This window comes from Syngnathus acus, chromosome 22, assembly GCF_901709675.1.
Source record: "Syngnathus acus chromosome 22, fSynAcu1.2, whole genome shotgun sequence".
Lineage (NCBI taxonomy): Eukaryota > Metazoa > Chordata > Actinopteri > Syngnathiformes > Syngnathidae > Syngnathus > Syngnathus acus.
The window spans coordinates 2,000,972-2,022,327 of record NC_051106.1 but is presented as its reverse complement, the minus strand read 5'-3'; the positions used below and the strand labels follow the sequence as shown (position 1 = coordinate 2,022,327).

At 45.8% G+C, this 21,356-nt stretch overlaps 2 protein-coding genes across 3 annotated transcripts in view; one reads left to right on the top strand and one right to left on the bottom strand.

The window, feature by feature from the left end:
- The window catches only part of slc25a21 (solute carrier family 25 member 21), a 50,047-nt gene extending 38,065 nt beyond the window's left edge, over positions 1 to 11,982 (top strand). Inside the window, exons 4-11 of the mRNA XM_037241632.1 lie at positions 5,229 to 5,312; positions 6,741 to 6,807; positions 7,669 to 7,728; positions 9,119 to 9,226; positions 9,305 to 9,469; positions 10,066 to 10,247; positions 10,958 to 11,010; positions 11,091 to 11,982. Of these exons, the coding sequence (XP_037097527.1) occupies positions 5,229 to 5,312; positions 6,741 to 6,807; positions 7,669 to 7,728; positions 9,119 to 9,226; positions 9,305 to 9,469; positions 10,066 to 10,247; positions 10,958 to 11,010; positions 11,091 to 11,152 (781 nt within the window). The 3' untranslated portion in view covers positions 11,153 to 11,982. The remainder of the gene's footprint in view (positions 1 to 5,228; positions 5,313 to 6,740; positions 6,808 to 7,668; positions 7,729 to 9,118; positions 9,227 to 9,304; positions 9,470 to 10,065; positions 10,248 to 10,957; positions 11,011 to 11,090) is intronic.
- A 1,921-nt stretch (positions 11,983 to 13,903) lies between these two features.
- On the bottom strand, positions 13,904 to 21,001 carry pax9 (paired box 9). Of its 2 annotated transcripts, none has more exons than XM_037242057.1 (3): positions 20,692 to 21,001; positions 18,229 to 18,852; positions 13,904 to 14,902 (listed from the first exon to the last, which is right to left on the bottom strand). In XM_037242057.1, the coding sequence occupies exons 1-3, from the start codon at positions 20,693 to 20,695 to the stop codon at positions 14,721 to 14,723; spliced, it is 810 nt and encodes a 269-aa protein (XP_037097952.1). In that variant the 5' UTR covers positions 20,696 to 21,001; the 3' UTR covers positions 13,904 to 14,720. The 2 variants fall into 2 exon arrangements, with proteins under 2 accessions (XP_037097952.1, XP_037097954.1); XM_037242059.1 differs by having other exon boundaries at positions 14,879 to 14,971.
- Between the last annotated feature and the right edge of the window lie 355 nt (positions 21,002 to 21,356).

Below are 21,356 nucleotides of genomic sequence, written 5' to 3'. Positions count from 1 at the left end.
CGATTGTTGCTTTTCAATTTGAGTTCTTAAAACAGTCAGCAAATTGAACGAATTTATTTGGGGTCGTTGCCAATTATTCAATGAGGTCATAGACGTTTTCTTTGGTTTTCAACCGTCTGTACCCGCTTTCACTTGCAAAGCTTTTTTCTTCTCTTTGAGGCTCACTCTGGATCATAATCAGCCTCAAATGTCAATGTAGCATACTTCACACGAACTAAACCCTTAATTGGCTCTGGCCCTGCAAAAAGGTTGAAGGAGGTGTCAGTCAGTTGGGGGGGGCTAATGTGGAGGGGGGGGGGGGGGTAGTTGGCTAATGTGGTGGTGGGGGACAGTTAACCCAAGAGACAGCGAGACCAGTTACAGCTTTTCATTAACCTGGAAAGCACCTAGTTACATGGTTCACGGGCTGGTCTCAGCTCACTTGGAGGTAACAAAGGGTGTCGGGCGGCATTTTCTGCAGGGGGCCGGCCGTGCGCTTGCTGGCGGCGCTGCCGCCATCTGACTCTGATCAGGTGGCCCGTGCTCATTAGAGAGCCGAGTCTCCCCCTTCGCATGGGGATCCGGTTACGACCAACGCCCGTGCCGTGACTTTGGCATCGTCCCCTACAACGTCCACCTTTCGTGTTCAACGCTCTCTAAAAACTGCAAATTCGGCACAAATTTGTCAGTATTTTCAGAATTTCCTGTGTCACAACTTGAGATTTTTTAGGTCAACTAGGGGTCTGAGCACCGCGGACTGAAGACCCCAACAACAACAAAATCCGAAAACACCCGTCGGCTGCGCCCTAGTAGCATATTTCCAAGATGATTAAAAAAAGCTGCCAGGAGCCCCTGTAGCGGGCAGTGGTAACCACGGCAACCTTACCTCCGTTCGGGCACAGCACGCTTTAAAGTTTGTTCTTTCACGAGGCCTTTGACAGATGACGTCCTGCACTGTGCGCCCCCCCTCCCTCGGCCCCTCCCAACCCTTCTCTGCCTCAGCATCATTTTCCCCCCCGACTGCTTGGTGAACCCCGAGTCACTCCTGGAGGAATCCCTCACGCCAGCCCAACCCAGCAGGCCACAAAGCGGCGACCGCAGCCTGATAGGTGATCTTTCCTTGTAAAGTATCAGGGAGGTCAGCGGTCAGCAGCCCCCCTCCCCCCCTCCTCACTGCAATTAAATCCTACAAGGGAGGGGCGGGATTGCGTCAGAGCGTACAGCATGTTAGGTGCAGAGACTTCACGACTCGTGATAAAAAATGAACAAAACAAATGAAAATGGATCGAGGTTGACTGTTGATTTGCGACTTGTGTGATCTTGACTGGACCGTCGCCCGTCCTTTCCACTTTTGTGTTTTCATTGAGCGTTTCGGCTCAAAGCTCAAAAACAGGTGTGGCGCTCTCAGATGCTCTTCCAATGAGATGAGAATTTGTACTCTGAGCGCTTTCCCAGCAGCACAGCGCACCGATTGTGTCGCTGCAACATTTTCTCTACGTCTTTATGCCTGAAAAGTTGTGTTCTTTGTCATGTTTTGAGTCTTTGTAGATTTCATTGCAAACAGCAGATGTGCATGTCGGTGTTTTGCCACCGTGCCACCTATAATCATTATCAGTCAAGTTCACATTCCTCACTGCTAATTACAGACCGAGGCGCTTCGATTTGGGTCGAGCTAGAATGAGATGTGACGATTCCAGTTCTGCTCAGCTTTCATTAAACCTTTTTAGTGGGTCCCAAAAATCTCAACGTATTATTGAAGGAAATGTGATGTCAAACTAAATACTTGGCGTGAAATCCTTGGAGAAAATGTGATTTTTTTTTTCTATCTTCAAGTTGGCACCATGAGCGCGAGCCGTATTATTTTAACCTCGTCTTTGGTTCTGGTTTTTCACCATCTTCACCCGGCCGTGAAATTGAATTTAATTCCTGTGTTAAGAAAGAGAACCAGTTCTCTGCTCGTGTCCTTTTTTTTTTGTGTGTGTGTGTATCTCGCTACAATTCAAAGTTATTGCTCGGACATTAGCACCGTCATTTCAGTTAACAGCGTTTGGCCTGGTTCTGAAAAACCCCGATTTGAACACCCAAGAAATACTTTTTGGATGATGCAAGCAGTTACTGGAAATGTGAGTTTTAAAGTGCTCAGTTTTTCCAGGCGAGCAGCTAAGGGCCTTTTCAAGACGACGTGAAGAGCCATACATCAGGCGGCTGAAAACCTTTAGGTGTCAGTTTTGTCCTCGTCTCGGCTGGCGGGGGGGGGGGTTTCGACACACATCTTTTCCCTGTCTGCCGCGCCGCGATGGGTCACGCTACAAACATCTGGACTGCTAAACCTGCTCAACTAAGACTTTTGAGTGGTTCTGATCAGGCTGGTCCTGTTCTTGGTTTGGTCTTGGTTTCTCAATGTACCAGATCCGGTCATGACATAATGTCTGCCGTCAACGTCCCTCATCCTGAAAGCGGCGTCGACGGTCTTCCCCCGTTAGCGTGATTGAGTATCCGGAGTCTCGCTACGGAAGGCTCAGATTATTCATCTCCGACAAGTACTCTTAACCTCGGCGGAATGGCGCAATGGGCTTTTATACCATCTTTTATGATCCCGCCCGTTAAAATTAACTGTCTGGCTGTCAAAAAAATATAAAAAATAAAAACAAATGAAAAATAGACTTGCCATTGCAGCGCGCTGGCAGATAGTCTGTATGAGAATCTTCCTTCCAGTCAACATTTATTTATTTATTTATTTATTTATTTATTTATTCATTCATTTATTTATTCATTTATTTATGGTTTACACAAAACGACCTCCTAAAAAAAGATACTTGCAGCTCTCCAGGTTTCACCACCATCACTAAAATAAATGTGCACGGTTAAGTAGTTGATAGTTTTATTACCTCTCTCAGGGGTGTCAATCTCATTTTTGTCGCGGGCCACATCGTAGTCATTGTTCCTTCGGAGGGCCATTATGACTGTCAACGCCTTATATAGGCTACACGACAAACTGATGAATAACTTTTTGAAATCAGAGACGAGTAAAAACGTTATTTTAAAAAGATGAATGCTAATAAAAATTTCAAGCAATTTTTCAATTTTTTTATAAGTGAAGACAATTTGGAATTTTAGTACTGACACGTGAAGTCGATACACAATTTGTCTTTGCGGGCCACATAAAGTGATTTGGCGGGTCATAACCTGCCCCCGGGCTTCGAGTTTGACACCTATGCCTTAGATTGTTGTCTTTAAGAATTACCGGCAGGTCTCGGGAATGGCCATGACCTGGCGCCGACCTTCAACTTTCCCTCGTGTCGGCCATCTTGCTTGGTCTCATTTGGTGCGGATGAGGTCTTTTCTGCAGTTGCGTCTTCTCAACCCGCCCCCACCTTCACCCTCACCCGGGCAGCTCCGGGCCTGTAAAAGACAAACAAGGATGTGGGTGAGGAAAGGCGGGGGAGGAGGGGGGAGGTTCTCTTGATGAACTCTCAGATATCATCACCTCGGCGCGTACTTTATCTCTGCTCGCTTAGCCGGCCGATGATTGAAGGAGTCGCCGGCAGCTTCCCAAACGAGCCCCCGGGGGATGCGTGTGGAGCTTTCTGGGGTCTTCTTTCTGCTGAGTTTTACGATCAGCACAGCTGACTCGGAAGCCAAATGAATCTGCCAGAAGCACCGAGGCTGTTTTGTGTTCCTATGGAGTCTGTGCTCAACTCAAGCTTGCCATCATCATCCTTGCAACCTTTTAACAGCGAGCGTTTCAAGTCCTGGCTTCCACAATTGGTAGCTGTGAAAAGCGACATGAGTTGCTTCCTTGCCGGGGGCTTTCACTGACCCTCCCTCCCCCTCTCTTCTTTTGGTGCCCCCCTATTATCTTCCTCGGCCTGCTCCCTGGCTTTTTATGGCAGGGTAGCGGAGGGCCACGAGGAAATGAGGTGACCCTGAGGTCACCTGTGGAGTCAGAGGACTGCAAGCCGGACGGCAGGCCACTTTTGGGCCGGGTGAAGGAGACATTGGGAGATTGATCCCTGGCATCATGTGCCTTTCATTAAGCCTGATTTTGAATTTTTTTTTTTTACGAGCCCCTTGCAGTCTTAAATCTTTCAGTTCACAAAACAGTTTTATCTTGCTACCCTTGCCAGTTTTTGGGAAGTGACTTATTTATGAAACACCCTGTACCAAAATAATATATATGGAAAAAGTGGATTTCTTTTAGCGTATAAAAGAAATTCAAGGTGAAGAACGTCCATGACCTTTTTCTATCTGTAGGCCTCAGAAGAAAAAGTTTGCACACCTCTGATCTATGTGATATGAAAGAGCTCCCCCCTCCCACACTCCTTTAGTGGAACCTGGGGGCTCTTTATGGGCCCATCAGGCACCCGCGTGGACGACTTACTTGCTCACCCTGTTGACCTTGCAGTTGAAGATCCCCATGCGGAAATCTTTTCTTGTCACCTCGGCTTTCCTACCTTGAAATGGATCAATGTAAATATTGGACAGTTAGGTTTTAATTGTGTTCATTAATGGTCCAGAAAGTTGGGGAGGGTGGGGGTGTTCTGGGTTTATTGTCCAGGTTGTAGGGTCAAAGCGGCGCAGCTACGTTTAACGAGGTCTTATCGCCTCAATACGCTCAAGCCTTCATCTCTTAACGGCCGCCTTTAATTCATTCTGTGGCCCCCGGCCGGTTCCTCGCGTAAAAAAATTTGAAATGCTGCTCTCCGGCCTTTATTAGTGAGCGAGGCTGCCAAAGTGTGCCGCACAATAAAAAAAAAGGGAAAAAAGTTCTCCTGGAGCCGAGTGCGTCACATGAAACATTTTCGCGGCGCTTACCAGCGTGTTAGCGGCCTGGAAGCTTTGCTGGCTAATTGGATCGCTTGGGTTAAATAAACATTTGACTTCTTACCCTCCCCCACACTAGCCTGGTCTTGAAGGGGAGGGGGAGGCTGGTACCAACCAGCCCTCTCGTCCTGGCTCGCGGGAAATGAATGAAAGTGAGAGCGCCGGGAAAACGATTCCGTGTGACTCAATAGTTTGACTTCCAAAATGAATTCTGGTGCCACCTTATTTGTCATGGAACTTTTTTTTGCAGAATGTAGTTGATTTTGTGTGTGTGTGTGTGTGTCTGTGTGTGTGTGTGTGTGTGCGCGTGTGTGTGTGTGTGTGTGTATGTGTGTGTGTGTGTGTGTGTGTGTGTGTGTGTGTGTGTGTGTGTGTTTGTGCGTGCGTGCGTGCGTGCGCGCGCGTGCGTGCGTGCGTGCGTGCAGGTTTCAGATCCAGAGGGGCACCAGCGACCCCAACAGCTACAAAAGCCTGGGCGATTGCTTCCGTACCATTTTCCGCAACGAAGGGTAAGTCCTGTTTTCTTCATTCAATCGATTCAGAATTGATTTGGACATTTGGCCGTTTTGTGCTATCGTGCCGTGTCACAATAGAACAAAACGGTCAAATGTCCAATTCCGCGTGCAGTTGGGGATCCATTCCTCTTCTTTTTCTTCATCCTGTTCCTGCTGCAGTGACAGCTCGGTGAGACAGCGCAGGCGTGGGAGAAAGTGTCGACCGCCGCTTGTTTTTACGGCAAAACGACAGCTTTACAACAGATAGAAAAAAGAAAAAGCGCATCAGGTGGTGACGGCTCGGAAATCCCGTAAGCGGAGTCGCATCCTGACTTGAAAGTGTTGCAACGTGTCCTGAGTGACAGCGCCACTTCAATTATCTGCGGGCCAAACCACTTAGTGGGGATTTGTACAAATAGTCTTGCAGAATTGTTCTGGAAAGAAACATTTCCCGGAGGCGCGCCAGAGTCAACCTGAGCTCTGCTTTGTTCAAATACGCGCACATCAAACGACAGCGATTAATTTCCGATTTTTTTGTGTGCATGCGGCCCAGCTCCAGTTTCCGTCTGGAGGCCAAACAAAAAGTCTATTCGGCAGCATTATTTACACACGCTGGCCCGCAGCCCGAGGCGAGGAATATTGAAAAAAAATGCTCTCTCCTCTCGCCGTGGCAATTTCTTTTTGAATGAATTCTTTTTTTTTTTATTGCAGAAGCAAACTGACAACTGTAGACACAGTTCACGAGACACAAAATATGGTGGTCGGTGTCCTTGTGGTCGTATGCGTGCCGCTAATTAAGGCGGGAAAGAGCCGAGGCAGTGGGAAAGTGAAAATATTTGCAGATGAAGCACGTCGGCTTGTTTACATGTGTAAAGGTTCCCTCGAGGGCAGCTAGTCTACCTTTGCTGGGTTTCCTCAGGATTGGAACGAAGGTTGTACTGCTAAATTTGGTGTTATTAAGCAGCTATGGGGGGGGGGTTGACCTCAGCCCCCTTTTTGCTTTGCATCATTTGCGTAAAGAAAGCCAAAAAGTGTGTACTTTACATTGCAATGCAAACCAGCAGTCAAATGGCGGCGGCCATGTTTGTCCTGTAGCAAATTCTCACTCGCCTGGAGGTTTGACCACACCCGGGAAATCAGCGGCTTCCATTTGCATAGCCGTCCGTCGACCTTTATTTTCGTCTGTTTTCTTGAGAGGCGCAATCTGATTCAAAGCTCCTCTTTTGATTGTTTATTGCTTGAGCTGTTGATACGATTGGGCTGATTTTCACTGACCCCTGCAACGCAACCCGCTTCTTTTTCAAGATTGACGCCCACGGGCGGTCGTCCGGCATCATCTGTGTTGGTTGTAGCCAATGTTGCCACAACACGTCAACTTGTACTTACTGTCAATTCTAGCGGAACCACCAAGGTTTGACCTAATGATTGATTGTCTCCTTACAGAATCTTTGGCTTCTACAAGGGAATTTTGCCCCCCATCCTGGCCGAGACGCCTAAGAGGGCAGTCAAGGTGAGTCGTGTTGGCGCAACGTCGCCTTGCTAACCGCACACATCATGTCTGTCAAATTCAGAAGTGCCACCTGGACCGCCCGCTACTGTTTGTTCTGTTGGGCCAGCCCAAATATTGACTTACAAGCAGTTAGCGGACCGTCGCGCCGTCTTGTGACAACAGTGGGCGGCCATCTTGTGGCTAATTAAACCCAAGTCAAATACAGTGAACCCTCACTAATAGCAAAAAAAACAAATAGTGAACACTTAGTTAACTATACTTAATCAATGTTATGAAATGTCACTATCAATATTATATTGCATTCATTACTGCCACATTGTTATTTTGCATATACCAACAAACAGTACATCGAACTCTAATCTCAAGATTTATTTGAATTCCGCATCTTATCAATGGAAATGTTTAGGTATGACACTTGCTGCTGCAACAAATGAATTTGCCTCACAGGATGAATGACTTATCTGTCTGACTAGCAAGCTAACTCGCTATCTAGCTTGCTAGCTACCTATTTAGCATGATAGCGAGGCAGCTATTTTACACATCTGTATTTTTTAAAAATGCACCACAAGTTCGAGAGCGCTAGGATGTGTCACCACTTGGCAGCTGTAAAAAAAAAAAAACTCCTACTTTCCTATCAGACATTTTTTTTGGTGTTGGCTTCAGGGCCTTCCCTCATTTTTGAAATACATCCTGTTCAGTGAACCCTCGACTAGCCATTTTTTAGTTTGAGGATGATTACACGTTCACCTCCCAAGTCGCGACGTGCGCTACAGGTGTGGACGTTGCGGCCGTGTCAAGGCGTCAACACTCGTTTGTCTCAATTTCTCTCTTGCTCTCACTCCCCGCCCCTCCCCCCTGCAGTTTTTCACCTTTGAGCAGTACAAGAAGCTGCTGAATTTGACCCCTTTGTCTCCGGGCCTGGTGAGTCTTAACATACACACACAAGCACCTGAGTACACTCTCGCTGGAAAGATAAACACACACACGGAACAGGAAGAACATTGTACGCAGTGTCGATGTTTGGCCTCACCTGCTGACGGATGCCAAGAATAATTTGCAGCGTGTCGAATGCATAAGTGTTTGGCCTTCATGTTTGCGATGCGGTTTCTTATTCAAACGCACGACAATTTGCACCTGGTGGGGTGTTGCATTGTCAGAATGTGCACGTAAGTTTGCATTTTTTTTCACGGACATTTGGAGATGGAAAAATATTTTATAAAAAAAAAATTAAAAACTGTAAAGCAGATTCCTTACTCAATGACAAAAGGCTTAAAATGGCAAATATTTTTCTTGTGTACCGTCGTCGCCATTTTGCAAGAGGGAGGGGCTTCTCAGGTGGCGGCCAGGTGTCAGCCGTGATGGATGGCGTACCTGCAGCACCGACGTCCGCCCCGGCACATCGTATATCCTCCTCATGCGTGCGGGCGGGCGTTTTTATTTTTTGCAGTCATTGTTTACTGGGCCCATCCATCATGCATCATCCCCCCCCCCCCATATTTGAACAAATACTGTCATCACTGAAGAATGGCGCTCTCTCTTTCTCAGGCAAGTTTCTAACAAATATTTTTTAAATTGGTAATATTCTGGGATCAAGTCAGCAATTTCCAAAAGCGTACGACCTTTGCTTACCTGCCCACTTGTTGACGGTTGTGCGGCGGGTGCAGCTGAATGCCTTCAGCGTGATTAAGGAGGACGCAGCAGGCCCATAAGACCAATGCAGAATGCAAAAACGACGGCGGCGGCTGCCTGTGTAAATACACCGACATGTCTGAGGAGGATGGCTCCCGGCCGACCGGCCGGGGCACTGACAGCGGGATAAAAAGGGCAGGAAGAGTAATGAGCTATAGACACGTTCTTGACATGTTCCCATTACGCCAGCATGTGCGCACACACATGCGCTGTCTTCGTGCAAATACATGCAGCATTGCGACATCGTTTAATTTCAGGTGTGGCGTTAGGATGTTGTGTAACCAGCAATAATGACAGCTTTTAATAGGCGTGATATGATTTAGATGTCAATTTTCAACTTGATTTATTTTCTATTCCCACATTTGTGAAAATTACTCAGCTGGGGGGCAGCTGATGTCTATTGGGTAACATTTGGGATAATAGTACACGCCAAGAAAAATGCTCTGATGTTTTTTTGACTCGGTGTCTGGGTGAATGTGAGTTTTGAGCAGATTGTTTTTTGTTGTTTTTGTTGTTTAAGTATCAGTGGCTGGTATCGGCATACTTGATAACTCAAATAACACTGCTATCAGCCCGCTAGCGGTACAGTATCGGTAATAAAACACCAGCCGACATCTCGCAGGCGCTGTCGGCAGCGGGACTCGGCGCGGGTTTGACCGAAGCGGTCGTGGTCAATCCGTTCGAGGTGGTCAAAGTCAGCCTGCAGGCCAACAGAGACTCCTTCAAGCAGGTACGTCAAACACGAGCATGCCTCGGTTTCCGTGCGGGCTCCTTCCATTCTGACGGCTTTGGGTTTGGTGGTCGGCAGCAACCGTCCTCGTTCGGTCAGGCGAGACACATCATCAAGACAGACGGCTTCGGACTGAAGGGTCTGAACAAAGGGCTGACGTCCACCCTGGGACGCCACGGAGTCTTCAACATGATCTACTTTGGGTTCTACTTCAATGTCAAGGATGCCATCCCGGCTAACCCGGTAAGGTACCGGTCCAGACTGCTCGCCCTCAATGTTTGCATTTAGTCTTGTTGCATGCTCAAAGGTTTTGCGTTACGTGTTGGAGATGAGCTGTTCATTTGGGCGGGCTCTCGGGGGGTGCTGCTGTCATTTGTAAAAACTCTCCTAGCCAATTAGCTGTCAGAGCTCTCTTGAGTCTGGCCCCTTTTTGTTGAAGGGAGGTGTGCGGCGGGGGTACAGTAACACGCCTGTGTGCCGAGTCGCAGTCCAATTACGCAAATTGTCCCCATATGCCTCCCCGAGTCTGTCTGCTTGAGCCCTGTTTATAAATCCTCGCTGAGAACACGTGCCTCTGCTCAGCCAATCGGGAAGCACTCATCTAGCGCCCCTACTACCACCACACTAGCTACCATACAATGCTAGCGGCTTTTTCATGGCAGCATTGCAATCATATTTCCTCTCGCCACTACCATGTTAAGGTGTCCATGTTTTTAGCGACCCGTAGAACTTCAAAAGTAACGCACAGTGTGATCATCTTTAATTGAACTTTAAGAAAAACATTTTTGAAGGGGGGGTTGGATACCCACAATTGACGTGATCAACTGTGTGTCCGCTAGGACCCAACCTTGGAATTCCTGAGGAAGTTCGCCATCGGCTTGGTGTCGGGCACCATCTCCTCCTGCGTCAACATTCCCTGGGACGTGGCCAAGAGCCGCATCCAGGGCCCGCAGCCGGTCCCTGGACAGATCAAGTACCGCACCTGCTTCCAGACCATGGTGCTGGTTTACCGTGAGGAAGGGTAAGGCTCAACCTTCCGACCGACTTTTTGTCAACATTGTGGAGCATTGCACTGATAGATTGAAACATGGTGACTTTACCGTTGACGATAACAATGGGTCAGACCAAAAGTGACCTTAGTGATTGACCTTTTGTCAGCTCAGACAATGCTGTACCTGACCAAAAAAATGGCAAAACCCGTCATTGCCCTTTTTTTTTGTTTCAAGTATGTTGACAAACGGATCTCTATCCAAAAGTTCACCTGCGGTTACATAGTGATAGACCTTTTGCGTATATCAAAAAGTTATCACATGGTTGCAGCAGAATCATGCCCCTATCGCCCCCCCCCCCCCTCCCTCCCCCCAATCCAGTAACACAACACAGTCCCTGCTAATTAGTGGTCCCTGTGGGGGACGTCGTTAAGCGCACCCTAACGAGGCGCGCCGCGCTCCTCGGGTCAATCTAATCAGACACAGGGGCAAGGGAGGAAGTGGCTCCAGCCTTATTAACGCCGTCGGGGGGGCGGCGGCAGGCCAGGCTAGGCCAGGCCAGGCCAGGGTTGGGAAGGGAAGGGGTGCGCCAGGCCGCAGGTCACCTTGAATACATCAAGCAGCGGGCCGGAACATCACGAGTGCTCCCCGCCGAGCAGCCGACAGAGACCCTTGAACATCTCCACCGAGATGACACACTCTCGAACAGCAAGCTAAATCAGATGCTGTTGTGTTTGCACAGGTACTTGGCTCTCTACAAGGGCTTGGTGCCAAAGGTCATGAGACTTGGCCCAGGTAACATTTGCCCTTATTTATTTTTCCATTTTTTTTCCCCATATCAGTCAATGTAAATGTCTGTCTTCATTTGACCACAGGTGGCGCTGTGATGCTGCTGGTGTACGAGTACGTGTCCGGGTGGCTCCAGAGGAACTGGTAAAGACCCGGCAGCCGCAAAGACCACGAGTGCCTTTTGGGATGTAGTCCTTCCCTTTCATACCTCGAAAGAAAAAGGTATTTTTCTATAATGAAGTCGCTTCAAAATAAGTTGCAAATGCTAAAAAACAGACATGCAGTAGGTGAGGTCCAAATCAATATTTGCTGAATGCGCCATTCGATATTTTTGCAAAAATACTCTGAAGCTTTATTTCGAGTGCTCAAGCTTTAACGTTCACTTGTAGTGAAACATCTCAAATGGAGACAGCCATATTTTGTAGACGCTATGAAAATGTTGACATTTGCACTGAAAAACACACAAGGACATGAAAACTGGGGACCCGTTAAAAAAAAAACCTTGATCGGCTCTTTGCAGCCGTCAACGCATATCTTGCCATGCATATCAAGAACACAGTACTGGCTTTTATCTATTGCATGACTGATTTTTTTTCTATATATATTCCAAATGTGAATTGAATCATTTGTATTCTTTTATTTTCTTGTTATAAAACTGACGTGTATCTGCAGGTATTAACAGTTAACTTTTTTTTTTTAACCGATTTTCGCTGACTTGTTTCCTTCACCCAATTGGGTGTTTAGGGAGCACTTTTTCACGCTGTCGGTTTGGATGTTTGATTTTCACTCATGAAACTCCAGTCACCTTGATTTGAGCAATAAAGGGGTTTTTTTTCCAAGAAAGAAAGCAAACATTTCACCTATCCTGTTGCATCTCCTTTTTCCATGTGCCAAATGTGAAATGAATAGATTGTGCCTCGTTTTTAAATGAAACACACTGACGTGTGGATGCATCTCCTGCCAAAACAATAAAAAAAACAGTTTTGATCACTTGTTTCCTTCAAAGTATGTTTGGAACACTTTTTTCACATTGCTGGCTTTGTTTGTTTTTGCACGCGAGATTTCACCCCCCCCCCGTCTGTTACTGGTGGTACGGGACAGCAAGCACCGTAAAACGAGTCGCACTATCAGTCCGATCTCCGTTACAGAAGCACTGTGAATATAATAAACCAAAAAAATCGTTGACTAAGAGAGTCGTCGTTAAAAGTTTTTCACCTTATTTTCGATTAATGTTTGCGCCTCGGTGCTGCCGAAACTTTGAAGGACATTCGGATGAGGCGACTGCTGAGGTCGTAAACCCGCCGTCGTCTTTGCGATGTGGCGCCGTTCATTCGACATTCCCTGCGCACCTTCGCTCCGCCGTAAATCTCACACTTTTCTTTCTCCACGCCTCATCCGCTGTCTCGGTAATATTTCACCCGCGTGCACGGTGACAGGCTTTGACACGTGCGCTTTTAACCATTAATATTATTGATGTGCGCAGCGTATTTAGGCAAATGCCTGGCAGCTATAGTGGGCTGACATGTTATTGGGATCACCTCAAATTCTGCTCCCCTTGAGACCACACGACTTGTTACATTGACCGTATCCGGAATTCTACAAGGTTGCTCTCACTCTCCAGATTTTCGCCAAAGGTTTTCACGGTTGATCTTGTTGCATGACAGTTTGAAAATCTTCCAAATTCCCTAAAATGGAGAAGTGATGGTACCCCACACTGCAACCCCCCCCCCCCCCCCACCACCACCACCACCCGCCCCTGTCAGAAAAGGGTACAAAAGAATTTATAAGGCGTTGAACGTGCAAGCAGGGAACCCAGTGAAGACAGCGAGCCGAAGAAGCTGAAGGAATTTCTGGCAAATAGTGCAGTACACATGACAACAATCTCCCATCTTCAAACGCTATGCGACAGTGTCAGCTGGCAAACCAATACGAAGCCTTAGCCTTGTGTTCTTTTTTGACATTCTTCCTTATATGTCGATTGTCCCCCCCCCCCCCCCAAAAAAAGGGAAATGTTCCGATTTTTTTTTTTATGTCTGCTTTGAAAGGCTGTACAACAAGGCATGTCAGTACTTTTTCACACGGTCACGTCCCCTGTGATGCGGTTGAGGTATAGTCAAAAGAAACATAACAAGGACCCCACCCCGCCCTGCGCCCCTTCGCCCAGGCCCTGAGCAACGGTCCGTGACCACTGCATGCGGGGACGAGCACTTTCCAAGTCAAATCCGACTGTTGACACTGTGGCAGCCGCCATCCGTCTGTTTATGCGGCAACAAAAAAAAACGCCCGCCTCTGCAGGTAAAGTCGGCAGCAGGTGAGCGTGTTGGGGTTTTTTTCTTCTTAAATATTCATCACCCCCCCCCCCCCACTCCTTGTTTCAACATGCTGTGTGGGATTATTTATTAAACTTGATGCCTCCTCTCTAAGTGTCCTCCAAAGTGTTTTTACATCTTTTTTTGGCTCACGTCTGAAAAGCTTGGCCTCCTGGTGTCCCGATTTACTGCGTTTTGCACGCCCCCGAATGAAACATTAGGTTTGAAGACTTTCAAAATGGATGGAAAATTGTATTTGCACGTTTTTATGATGTATTTGCTCTGAAAGTGGAATATAATAATACTGATAATAATAATAATAATAATAATAACAATGATAATAATAATAATAATAATACCCTTCAAAATAAGCTGCAGATTCACTAGGTTGTAACTTTGAAAATAAAATTTAGGGAAAGTATAGGCATTTGTATCTTCTCCCCTGGCTTCAAACTAAAATAATTCGTAGATCATTTAACGGGTCGCTGTAGCATGTGCTCCCCTTCTAATATAACAAATAGTTGACCACACAGTTATCTACTCTCTTTCAAAATAAACATACTTAAATTTGCGGAAACAGTAGAATAAACTATTTGAACAATTAAATTACATTTTATATAAACCATACACAACTTTAAGAAAATTGTTGCGTGGTTAAAAAACAGATAAATAATAATGTTTGTAAACAATATTTTCATTCGTCCCATTTATCTTTTTGCCTTCACAATAAAGTTCAACATTTCCAAGGTCTGTAACAGCCAAACAATTTAATAAGATACATTCAATTTCATTGTGCAACATCATGTGTCAATTGTCACCACTGAGAAGTCTGGCAACAACATTACGTACAAACGCCAATTGTAAGATATTATGGCTAATTGCACTTGATTCTAACGTACCTTTAATCTAATAAATAATAACAAACACAAAGGGGCACTAGATTTTCCTTTTTTTTTTTTTCTTCTTCCAAGTGGGGGAAAACATGCTCCGTTACTTTGATTCCCACCAATGCGGCAAATTGGTGTGCTGTGGGGGGGGGGAAAAAAAATCAAATTTCCTTTTTTTTACTGCATAGTATGTGCCTTGCTTTGGAATCACTGCCGTAATACAAAATAATCATATAAAAGTAGAAAATACAATTGAGAAGCACCCTGAATGCAACATTTCCCCCTTTTCCATTTGTAGCGTTGAATGAAGTTCTACGCATGCGCGTTGAATGCAGCGTTTGGTCCACCTGCGTCGGAGTATTCCGTGATGCGTATGCGTCCATGTCGGAAGTTCAATAAATCAAAAACAGCAAAAATAAAATCCTGTAGTCCTTCATTTAAGAAAAATAGTCAGCGAATGTCTTGGCCGCCGGGTGGACGGTGTCGCGTTCAGGCGGGTCCGGTATCCGGTGGGCCGCTGTCACAGCTGCCACTGGCCGGCAGCGGCGGCGGCAGCGGCGGCCGCCATATGCGAACGGTCACAGAGGCCGACGTGATGCCGCTGTACGCCGTGGAGGCTGACGCTCGGGTGGTGGGCCGTCGGGAGACCAGGATGCTGGGTGCTGTGACATAGCTGCTCGCTGTGGGCAAGCCACTCGGCGTCTGGTCGGGTGGATGAAGAAAAAAAAAAAAACATCAAGAAAGGGCGCCGTTAAATCCAATGAAATGCTCCTACAAAAAAAAAAAAAAATAGCGGTTGTGCTACTTGAGCGAATTTTACAATCACTTTGTGTGCAGCAAAAAGACTCACTTGCTGCACTTAAGTAGGAGAACAAACACGTAGAAGTACAGATACTTGAAAAAAGACTAACAGTATTCATTCAACTCGTATGCTAACTGGCCAAAGTCATTGGAAACACCTGCACGCCTCTAATGAGTTCCGTATGAATATTTTATGAAGTTTTTTTACATTTGTACATTATGTCCATTTTTACTTTTGCCAGCTGTTATTTTTGCCCTCGTCTCAGCGACATACAACCACGCCGGCTTATATGGGGGAGGGAGAGTTGTTCTTAATTTAGGACGCGGTATCAATCACCTAAACATCACTCGACGTGTTGTTTCTAATATTTTGGTCATTTCGACCTCGCTTAGGAACAGCCTCTTGACGTCACCTTGCCCGGTCAGGTCAGACGTCGGACAATAACCGCTGGCAAGTGTAAAACAATTTTTTCATACGGCTGAAGTCTCGCATCTCATTATAGGGGTGTAGGTGTCCTTAATGTAGTGTCGAGTGTTATTACATTTGAATGAGAAATAATGCAGATATCAAAACAAAATAAACATATGCCATCAATTTATTACGTTCTTGGACACATTAAATGCCCCAAAAATCGCATATTCACTATGAATTATTTTGCCCACCCCCCAAGAAAATGAATGAGTTGTGTGGCATGGAGGCAGGAGCGGACTTGTTGAGTTTAGAGCATGGGGCCCATTATGGATGTGTGTGGGGGGTGGGGGGCTCCCTGGCCCAGCATCATTTATTTATTGAATGGCCCCCACTCACACCCGCCCACCCACCTCCCTTTCTGACAATGTACTTTTTGATTAAAACGTCTGATAAATGGGTTGACAGTGTTTGCGCCTGTAGCTGCGTGGTGTCAGAATGATGAAGGATGATGTTTTCAAATAGCGCGTCTTTGATTAAAATGTGGCTGCACGCGAGCCAACCAAATATTACTAGAATAAAAATAGCATTTCATTAATAGCATGACACTTTAATTGGGCCAAGTCACGCCAACGCAAGCCCAATGTCGTCATCTGCCATCCCGTTATTTACGTTCGGAGAAAATAGGTTTCGATGACAATATTAAATCCTATTAGCTTGGTTTAATGCATCCACATATTAGAGTTGACTGTTATTTTTTTATATAGTCATATTTAATTGATCCGAATTTCAAAATTCCGTCTCCCTCATTTGTCTCAGGCATTTTGAAATTTCAACTAAACAGATCCCATTTTTAAACGTATTCTGACTACACTTTTTGTTAATATTTCTTTTTATTTTACACACATTTAAAATGTTTTGGGGGATTACAATTTTATTTTCTCTCATAAATGAGTTTTTCTCGATTTATTGTATTTATAACCCCATGCATGCATTTCACTGAAGTCACACTTAAAATGTATTTTTTTTTATTCGTTTGTTTTGGGACCATATTTGATTTTACAGATGCAAAATTCCCTTAAATTTTGTTTAATTTCTCTTATAACGTCCTTGTTGCTTACTCCATTTTATTTGAAGTCACACATTTTGTTCATATGTTATATTAAAATGCAAGCAATTACAACACACACACTTCCCCGCAAGCTATAACTATTAAAACGTCGATAGAAATTTCTGAAAGTTGTTGAAATCGTATTTTCACCATGTTACATCCAAGAAAATTCAATTTAAATAAAAACTGTATATCAAATTACTTTTAATAAAAATTAAATGATCACGCGGGTCATAACGTCACCACGCCTCTAAAAGTTTTTTTTTTTACATCTTATTTGTATGGTGACATATTATGGGATGTCTTTAGTATAATTACATCCTTCTTAAAATTGTCTTAAAGTTAAATTAAAATCTATAAACTGCTTCTCAGAAAACTGGAGTGTGTGTGTGTGTGTGTGTGTGTGTGTGTGTGTGTGTGTGTGTGTGTGTGTGTGTGTGTGTGTGTGTGTGTGTGCGTGCGCGCGTGTGCATGTGTGTGCGTGCGTGTGTGCGTGCGCGTGTGTGTGTGCCTCCATATCGTGCGCGTGTACGCATGTCAATCAAAGCTGTCTTTTCAAATTAAAATTTCTATTTGCTCATCTTTAAGCCTGAGTAAACGTCAGTTCAAACAGTGCAAGAAGGGAATAGATTGTGCAACATTGCAGCATTCAATCTGATGAGTGACCCAAAGATCACGTGACGTGACCAGGTCTTTACTTTTTATTTTTTTTTATTTTTTATAAACCGCTTGACACCGAGTTCTCTGGACAGTACATATTATTTTTTTATATTCCAACGTCAAATCTATATTTACATAAAAATATGTATGCTTGTATTTTTAATGATTTGGTTATTTACACTTGGGCGACAGGAATCATTTGTTGTTTTTATCTGAAAATAGATTTCCCCTCCTATTACAGATTAAAAATATGCATTCGCAAATATAACATCTTTACATTTTGGTCAACATAAGTTGCAAATTTCAGAAAACCCACAATATATATTACGGGCTAATTAAATATGCAAACGAGAAGTTAATATCAATCGAAGATTATACACACGAGATCTGTGTCACATGAATTTCATATATGATTATTATCGTTTTATTATATAGCTCTGTGTAATATTTAAAATATTTGTCCTTACTTGCTAATAATATACGTATTGATTTGCCTGAATGTATTTGTCTTAGGAAATGGAAATTAAACCCAATTCTCACTGTCACAAGAGGAAGAGTGTGACGTCAGCAGCTCGTCTCACCCCTTTTTTCCATTGTCGTCAAATTTGCGCCATAAACGTCCTCCTGTTTTAAATTCTGCAATGTGAGGCCCTTTGTTTTTATTTTCAATTATCTTTTTTTTGGTACTCGTCTAGTAGAGCTTCTATCTAAAGTTTCACATTTTATCGCAAGCACATCTGCTGATCGTTTGCACGCGCGAATTCATCTTCTACAATAAATCCCTTCGCGAGCCGCAGCTGTGTACGAAGCCGAGAAAGAGAGTCTGGCAGCGGCCTGACACCACTCCTTTCTCCCGCCTCCTCGGAGAACCAAAACAGTGTAAACAAACCCCATGTTGACAATGCGTATTAATTCTGATTGACATCTTTCCTGGGGGGCACCCCAAAAGTGATCACTTTTATAGCTAAAAAATGAAATAAGATGCCCCAATACACGCGCGCGCACAAGTGCAGAGGGAAAGGCACATGCAGCATGCACCCAGCTTACTTTGTTGCTCGGTAATGGATCGGATCCCCAGAATGTCCGTGACCGAGTGCGACGAGGGCCATATCCGGTGCATGGCCATGTGTCCGGGGAGCGCGGGCATGCCGGGCGGCGTGGCCACTTTGGAGCTGGGGTACGAGTACAGGTGGTTGTAGGACAGCGCGGCGGGCTGCGGCGGCGGGTGCGTCTGCGGCGGCTGTTTGGCGGACTCGTAGGGGCCCTGCTGGGCCAGGTTGCCGATCTTGTTGCGCAGGATACGGCTGATGGAGCTGACGGACGGCAGATTGAATTTGTCGCACACGCCGTCGGCGAGCAGTCGGTCGCGGATCTCCCAGGCGAAAATGCCCGGGTCTCGCTGCTTGTACGTCCGTATGTGCTTGACCACGGTAGGCGTGGTGACGCGCGGCTTGCTGCCGCCGATGGCGCCGGGCAGGATGGAGCCGGTCTCGTTGTAGCGCGCCAGGATCTTGCTGACGCAGCCGTGGGAGACGCGCAGCTGGCGACTGATGTCGCACGGCCGAATGCCAAGCTGCGCCAGCTCCACGATGCGCAGCCGGATGGCGTTGGGCAGCGGCCGGCCGTTGACGAACACGCCGCCCAGTTGGTTGACCTCGCCGAAGGCGGGTTCTGAAAGTCGAAGGCGAGAGCGAGCTGTTAGTCGCCGCTGGGGCACAACCGAACCTCGCGGAGGCTCTTTTAACGCGGTTCCAAAGCGACTTTTGTTGGGCGCTGCGTGTGCGTGCATGCTGAGCTCAAACCGTAACCATATCTGTAGCCATTAGCATGAATGCGTGAGTCAAAGTAATCGGACAAGACCCAGATATATTGCATTTATTTCTATATTTGCACACCGCAACCCAATTAAGCATGACAAATATCAAAGGATTTTTTTACGTGCATGTCACACTTGCACGCATCATGCTGAGACTCGAATGTAAAGATTAGATGGTATAGCGAGCACCTCGGTGCTGGAACTCAAGCGAATCAAGGGCACGTCCAAGATCAAATGGATTTATTTATTCATGTTGGCCCTTATGCTGAAAGCCAAGCGCGTCAAATATAAAATATGACTTCTGGTGGTAGTTGTGCCACGCTGCATGGCATAAATCATGCTGAAACACGAGGATTGCAAATATGAAAGTACTTCTTTCTGCATGCATGCATGTATGGATTCTGAATCCCAAGTGCAATATCATTTTTTCGTTGTTTCGATATTTATGCTTCACTTGCCTGCATCAGGCTGAGACTCTCAAAGTTGAAAATTAAACTATTTTATGTCTTTCTCCACAGATGCTTGCATGTTGGTGCTGAGACTCAAGTTGATCAATTGTAAGTCCAAGATGAGACTCCCTTGCATGTGTTTCTTGTGCTGAATCCAAGTTGAACCAAAAGTACGACTAGTATATGTCCAAAATACAGCTTCAGTGTTGATGGGAAAATAGAGCACGTTGTTGGTCATGCTGAAACTCACTCAAGTATTTTGTATGTATCAAAGGCAACTGCTGTGTAAAACATTTTAGACGATTTTGATAAATACACAATTTTGATATTACGGAGCATTGTACGGATTTGCATCCATTGTGGTGCCTTGACCGTAAAAAGGCCAGTCTATCATAAATGACTGTATTTCTGCTGAGATTATGGCGCAGAATTAAAAGTTTCAACATATCGACATTGCTGAGTGTTTTTCTTTATTTGCTCTATTGACATATTACACGAAAGCTTCTTTACGTGTCGTCCAAACCTTTTGTAACACACATGATAAAACTCATTCTTACAGATGCATCTCAATGTATCATCCTGAAACTCAAGTGTGTTAAAAGTTCAAATTAGGCATCAATTTTGGTGCATGTTGAGACTTGATCTTTTTATCCTACTGTAGACAGACTTGACACGATGCACGTTGTTTACAAATAATGTTGAGATTCGAGTGTTCGTACACTGAAGTCCAAAATAAATTCCGTTTACTAAATAGGCCTGGATGCACCATGTCGAGATTGTTCAAATCTGACTATAAAAGTCTAACGCTGAGATTCAAGTGTAGCAAAATAAAGTAAAAAAAAAATCAGTGCAGGCAGTCAAATGCAGAAACTTCAGCGCATCCAACGTAACTCGAACATAAAAATCAGTTTCTATAGGCGCCATAGGTTTCTTTTGCCTCGAGTTTCTTTTTTGGGGGAGGGGGGTAACTTAAAAAAATAAATAAAGACGTATATTGTTCTGCTATAGTCTTGATTGAAATCCGTGTGGACGTCCAAGTAAGAATTTTATAGCACACACAATCACGTCGCTCACCTTTACGCATCATGCTGAAACGTGAGCAATGTTTTGAAAGTTGGCTGCTGACAACTTTCCAGTGCCCCCCCCCCTTTTTTTTTTTAATCGCATAAACCTTCGCCCCCCACACACGCACAACATCACCCCCAAAACCTCACCACGCAACAGTCTTTCAAGCTTGCGACTTACCCATGGCGTTGAAGCCGCAAAGCAGGAACACGGCGGCGTCCGCTTGCTGCTGCTGCCGCTGCTGCAGGGCCCCGCTGCCTCTGCTGCTGCTGCCGCTGCCGCTGCCGCTGCTTCTGCTGCTACCGCGAGGCTCCTGCTCCGCGTCCAGCGTGTCAAAAACAATCGACTCCCTCCTCCTCCCCCAAACAGTGACCACCAGCCTACTGTCTGCTCCGGCACCGAGAGCGAAGCCTTCAGAAGACGGACAAGACGAGGCGAGGCTGCCTGGCGGGCGGACGGACGCGAAGCTCGTATGCGTTTCGCAACTGAAGACGCGCGGCACTCGGAGCAGCTTTTTTACATTTCCATCCGCTCCGCACAGATCGAAGGCTGGACGTACGCATACGTCCTCGCTCTGTCATTGGCTGGATGCGAGGAAAGCACGCCGCTATTGGTCGCCAAGTTTGACATGACACCTGACCACCCCCCTCCCCCTCCCTTCCCACCAACATCCCCAACCATCACTCTGACTGCATGTCACCGCCAATGTGTTTGTTATTGAGACTGATAGTACACTAGCGGCCACATCCACGCTGCGTGGGTGCGGATCTCCCATCCACCCACCCAGGAAGAAAATCCTACTTCAAAAATCTGAATTCACATATTTACGCCAAAGTAGCAAGCAA